At 41.5% G+C, this 6,000-nt stretch overlaps 1 protein-coding gene and 1 non-coding gene across 2 annotated transcripts; one reads left to right on the top strand and one right to left on the bottom strand.

The window, feature by feature from the left end:
- Positions 1–609: 609 nt before the first annotated feature.
- On the bottom strand, positions 610–1,071 carry LOC130966273 (uncharacterized). Its single transcript, XM_057891061.1, has one exon. The coding sequence runs from the start codon at positions 1,069–1,071 to the stop codon at positions 610–612; it is 462 nt and encodes a 153-aa protein (XP_057747044.1).
- Positions 1,072–5,326: 4,255 nt separating this feature from the next.
- Positions 5,327–5,430, top strand: LOC130972759 (small nucleolar RNA R71). The gene has a single exon (XR_009083922.1). It is a non-coding gene; the product is annotated as a small nucleolar RNA R71 (small nucleolar RNA).
- The last annotated feature ends 570 nt before the right edge of the window (positions 5,431–6,000 follow it).

The following is a 6,000-nucleotide window of genomic DNA, read 5'->3' as shown; positions in this document are numbered from 1 at the left end:
TTTAAAGAATGGTCAAGGAACAACACCACCTTGTGAAATTTCTTGTTTTCTCTTTGTTGCCAGGAAACAATTTGATTTCTCCTTCTTCTCCTAGTTGTTGCTTCATGTTCTTTCTAAGATCCTTGTTTCCTTTCCTGCAAAGAGTGATGAAGTTGCTTGCTTCTCAAGCACTTGAATGGTTAGCTCAACTATGTATGGGCAAGTGTCTGAGTCTTAAGTTGGTGTGTGAACACCAAACTTAGTCTCCTACTTACTCCTCTGCTCTTTGAATCCTTGAATTCTCCTTGGAATGAAGTTGCTGTTAAGGATTTTAAGCATTTCTGTGATTGCTTAGAATGGTTGTTCCTTTCATATAATTCAAAGGTTGTTGTGTTCAATTGATCTGTATGGTGGAACACCAAACTTAGAGTCACACATTCCCCTTTGAATTATTGATCCACGAATTCATTGTTTGGTGTGAAACACCAAACTTAATTCTTTGCAATGCACAGAAACTACTTCACCTTTTTATTGAAACAAATAAAAGAAACAGCAAAGGAGTATTACCTCAGGTTGGGTTGCCTCCCAACAAGCGCTTCTTTAACGTTATTAGCTTGACGGTCAGCTTCCTCAGTTGAGGTGATATTTAACCTTGTCCTTCTCCTCTACATTTCCCAAGTAATGTTTGAGTCTTTGACCATTCACAGTGAAGGTTCGTTGTGACTTTTCTTCCATGATTTCTACTTGTCCATATTGGGAGACCTTGGTGACAAGGAATGGTCCAGACCACCTTGATTTTAGCTTCCCTGGAAATAGCTTCAGCCTAGAATTGTAGAGCAATACTTTTTGTCCCTCTTCAAATTTCCTTGGGGCTATGTTGCTGTCATGCTTCTTCTTTGCTCTTTCTTTGTAAATTTTGGCATTCTCATAAGCTTCAGCTCTGAATTCTTCTAACTCTTGAATTTGCAACATCCTTCTTTCTCCAGCAGCTTTGCTGTCCAAGTTCAAGAGTTTCAAGGCCCAGAATGCCTTGTGCTCCAACTCCAGTGGCAAATGGCAAGCTTTTCCATATACTAGTTGGTAAGGAGACATTCCAATTGGTGTTTTGAAAGCTGTCCTATATGCCCAAAGAGCATCATCTAGCTTAATCGACCAGTCCTTCCTTGAAGTTCCCACAGTCTTTTCCAGGATTCTTTTGAGTTCCCTATTAGATATTTTGGCTTGCCCACTTGTCTGTGGATGGTATGGTGTGGCTACCTTGTGTTTGACTCCATATTTTAGAAGCAATGCCTCTAATGGTTTGTTGCAGAAGTGGCTTCCTCCATCACTGATGATTGCTCTTGGAACCCCAAAACGGCAAAAAATGTGTTTTCTGAGGAAGTTCATGACTACCTTATTATCATTGGTTGGAGTTGCTATTGCTTCAACCCATTTGGAGACATAGTCTACTGCCACAAGAATGTAATTATTTGAGTATGAGGTGGGAAAGGGTCCCATGAAATCTATCCCCCATACATCAAACAATTCAAGTTCCAGAATGAATTGTTGTGGTATTTCATTTCTTCTTGGCAGGTTCCCCGCTTTCTGGCATTCATGGCAGTGCTTCACTAGTTCCTTTGCATCTTTGAAGATAGTGGGCCAATAAAAACCACACTGCAACACCTTAGCTGCTGTTCTTTCTCCTGCAAAATGTCCTCCATAAGTGGAGCCATGGCAGTCCCATAAGACTTCCCTTCCTTCTTCCTCTGATATGCATCTTCTGAGTATGCCATCCGAACATTTTTTGAACAAGTATGGTTCGTCCCAGATGAAGTATTTGGCATCATTTACCAATTTCTTCCTTTGATGCTTGTTAAATTCCAACGGCAAACTCCCAGTGGCCTTGAAGTTTGCTATGTCTGCAAACCAGGGTGCTTTGTGAATTACCATGAGTTGTTCATCAGGAAAGCACTCATTTATATGTGTGCTTTGTGTGCTTCCTTCTTCACATGGTATCCTTGATAAATGGTCTGCCACCTTGTTCTCTACACCCTTCTTGTCTTTGATTTCAATGTCAAATTCCTGCAACAAAAGAACCCATCTAATAAGTCTTGGTTTGGATTCTTGTTTAGCAAGTAAGTATTTTAAAGCTGAATGATCAGTGAAGACAATGACTTTAGATCCAATGAGATAGGATCTAAATTTGTCAAATGCAAAGACTATTGTCAAGAGTTCTTTTTCAGTGGTTGTGTAATTCCTTTGGTTATCATTCAAGACTTTACTGGCATAATAAATCACATGTACCAAATTGTCTTTCCTTTGTCCTAACACTGCCCCAATAGCAAGGTCTGATGCATCACACATCAGTTCAAAAGGTAAGTTCCAATCAGGTGGGGCAATGATAGGTTCAGAGGAAAGTTTTTGCTTCAAAAGTTCATAGGCTAGCATGCAATTTTTATCAAATACAAAGGGTGTATCAGAGACAAGCAAGTTACTCAAAGGTTTGGCTATTTTAGAAAAGTCTCTAATAAACCTTCTGTAAAAGCCAGCGTGTCCCAAAAAACTCCTAACTGCCTTGACATTACTTGGTGGAGGTAGTTTTTCAATGAGTTCCACTTTAGCTCTGTCCACCTTAATGCCTCTATTAGAGATTTTGTGGCCAAGGACTATTCCTTCTGTGACCATGAAATGACACTTTTCCCAGTTTAATACTAGGTTGGTCTCTTGGCATCTCTTAAGCACCAAGGCAAGGTGGTGTAGGCAGCTAGGAAAAGAATCTCCAAACACAGAAAAATCATCCATGAAAACCTCAATAAATTTTTCAATCATGTCCGAAAAGATGGACAGCATGCATCTTTGGAAAGTGGCAGGTGCATTGCACAATCCAAAGGGCATGCGTCTATAAGCAAAAACTCCATATGGACAAACAAATGATGTTTTCTCTTGATCTCTTGGATCAACTACTATCTGATTATAGCCTGAGTATCCATCCAGAAAGCAATAGTAAGCATGTCCTGCAAGCCTTTCAAGCATCTGATCCATGAATGGGAGTGGGAAATGATCTTTTCTGGTGGCTTCATTAAGCTTCCTGTAGTCTATGCACATCCTCCACCCAGTGACAGTTCTTGTGGGTATGAGTTCGTTCCTCTCATTTGGCACCACAGTTATGCCACCTTTCTTGGGAACTACATGGATGGGACTAACCCATGGGCTATCAGAAATGGGGTAGATTACCCCTGCCTGCCATAACTTCATGACCTCCTTTTGTACCACTTCTTTCATGACGGGATTCAATCTTCTCTGAGCTTGAATGGAGGGTCTAGCATCCTCTTCTAACAAGATTTTATGCATGCATATGGATGAACTTATCCCCTTCAAATTAGCTAGGGTCCATCCAATGGCATCTTGATGAGTTTGTAGCACCTTGATCAATTCTTCTTCCTGTTCTTGGCTCAGGGCAGAGCTAATGATAACAGGATGGCTCTCATCACTACCCAAGTATGCATACTTGAGATTAGGGGGCAATGCTTTGAGCTCAGGTTTTGGTGCTTCCTTCTCTTCTTTCACTCTCTCTGGCATGCTTGGCATGGTTGTTTCAGCAGCCTTGATGTCACTAACTTCAATATCCTTGGTGAACTCCTCCTCTGCCACTTCCTTTGTTGTTTCCTCAAAGGTTTCTTGTATTGCAATGTCCACTACATCCACCCTCATGTATTCCTTTAGTGATTCTGATGGATAGCTCATTGCCTTGAATACGTTAAACACCAATTGCTCATCATGTAGTCTAAGAGTGAGTTCACCCTTTTGGACATCTATGATGGCTCCAGCAGTAGCCAGGAAGGGTCTTCCCAGGATTATCGAAGCTTTGGCTTCTTCCTCCATATCTAACACCACAAAATCGGCAGGAAATATAAAATCTCCCACTTTCACCAATAAATCCTCAACTATCCCATGAGGGAATTTAAAAGTTCGATCTGCCAATTGGAGGGCCATTCTTGTTGGTTTGGCTTCCTCAATCTTCATTCTTCTCATCATTGTTAGAGACATCAAATTGATACTGGCCCCTAAGTCACACAAGGCCTTCTCCACCACGACTTCTCCTATGATGCAGGGGATTTGGAAACTGCCTGGATCCTTCAATTTCTGAGGCAATTTGTGTTGAATGATGGCACTGCATTCTTCAGTCAACAACACAGTTTCCTCATTTCTCCAGCTTCTCTTCTTGGTCATTAATTCCTTTAAGAATTTTGCATAGAGTGGCATTTGCTCTATTGCCTCAGCAAACGAAATGTTGATTTGAAGCTTCTTGAAAATCTCCAAGAATCTGGAGAATTGGCCATCCTTTTCACTTTTCATCAAACGTTGAGGATATGGTGCTTTGGGTGTATAAAGCTTCAGGACCTCTTTTTCTTTTTCTTTTGTTGCAGACGATGTAAAAGATTGTCTCTGTTCCTTGTCTCTCACATTTTCCTTTGCTTCATCCTCTGTGGTTTCCTTTGAGATCTCCTTTAGCTTCTTTCCACTTCTGAGGGTTATGACCTTACATTCTTCCCTTGCAATTGCCTTGGCAGCATGAGAAACGCTTGGCCCAGGGGTTTGCTTAGACAAATACCCAATTTGATTTTCTAGCTTCTGGATGGCAGCTCCTTGGTTTTGCAAGTTAGAATTTACTTCTTCTTTAAAGGCTTTCAATTCGGTTATGTCTTGACCCATGGTTGCAAGCATTCCTTCTATCCTGTTTAATTGATCTTGAAATTGTTGGTTCGGATTAGGTTGGGCAGGTTGATTATTTTGGCCATGATATGGTGGTTGGGAGTAAGTGTTTTGTGTGGCTTGGTATGATCTTTGGTTGGAGTTTTGGTATGTGGAATTGTTATGTTGGTTGGGGTTGTAAGGTTTGTGGTTTTGTGGTTGGGTTTGCTGGTTTCCCCACCCAAAGTTTGGGTGGTTTTTCCAGCCTGGGTTGTAAGTGTTGGAATGTGGATCATATGGTTGCCTTTGTTGATTTCCCACATAGTTGGCCTCTTCCCAATCACCTCCTTCAGTGCTTACTTCCTCTTGATCTTGTGTGTGTATTGCAGCCACTTGATTTGTTTCTAATTTCCTGGTGAGCTCTGCTAGTTACTTGGCAAACACCTTGTTTTGGGCTAGAATTGTATCAACATGGTTCAGCTCCATGACTCCCTTAGTGTTGTGTCTCTCTAAAGCATAGTAGTACTCATTCTCAGCCACTGTCTCAATCACTTCAATGGCTTCTTCCACAGTCTTTTTCCTGTTCAATGAACCTCCTGATGAATGGTCTACAGCCTTCCTTGATTCATAAGAAAGTCCATCATAGAAAATATGCAATTGCACCCAGTCATGGAACATGTCTGGTGGGCATTTCCTTGTCAAATCCTTGAACCTCTCCCATGCCTCGTAGAGAGTTTCACCATCTTGTTGTCTAAAAGTCTGAACCTCAGATCGAAGCCTATTGACCTTTTGTGGGGGGTAGAAACGTGCCAGAAACTTGCTTTCCACCTCATCCCAGGTTGTTAGGCTCCCCCTTGGGAATGATTCCAGCCACTTAGCTGCCTTGTCCCCAAGTGAAAATGGGAACAAGAGCAGTTTATAGGCATCTTCCTGGACTCCATTGGACTTCACAGTGTCGCAAATTCTCAGGAATTTTCTGAGATGTTGGTTTGGATCTTCATTAGCACTCCCACTAAATGAACAATGATTCTCCACCAGTGATATTAGCTGTGGTTTGAGTTCAAAATTGTTGGCCTGAATGGGTGGTTTCTGAATGCTGCTACCACAATTCCCAGAGGTTGGGTTTATGTATGAACCAAGAACCCTCTGATGTGTGGAAAATGATCCAACACAAAACTCACCGGCAAGTGTACCGGGTCGCATCAAGTAATAATAACTCACATGAGTGAGGTCGATCCTACAGGGATTGAAGGATTGAGCAATTTTAGTTTAGTGGGTGATTTAGTCAAGCGAATCAAGTTTTGGTTGAGTGATTTGTGTTTAACAGGAAGTAAATGACAGTAAATGTAA

The sequence above is a fragment of the Arachis stenosperma genome, chromosome 3 (genome assembly GCF_014773155.1).
Source record: "Arachis stenosperma cultivar V10309 chromosome 3, arast.V10309.gnm1.PFL2, whole genome shotgun sequence".
Classification (NCBI taxonomy): Eukaryota; Viridiplantae; Streptophyta; class Magnoliopsida; order Fabales; family Fabaceae; genus Arachis; species Arachis stenosperma.
This window is presented reverse-complemented; position numbering and strand designations above follow the sequence as displayed.

Bases quoted from the DNA above. Each gene is read 5' to 3' on its own strand.
- LOC130966273 (XM_057891061.1), bottom strand. From the start codon at position 1,071: ATGTCTCCTTACCAACTAGTATATGGAAAAGCTTGCCATTTGCCACTG.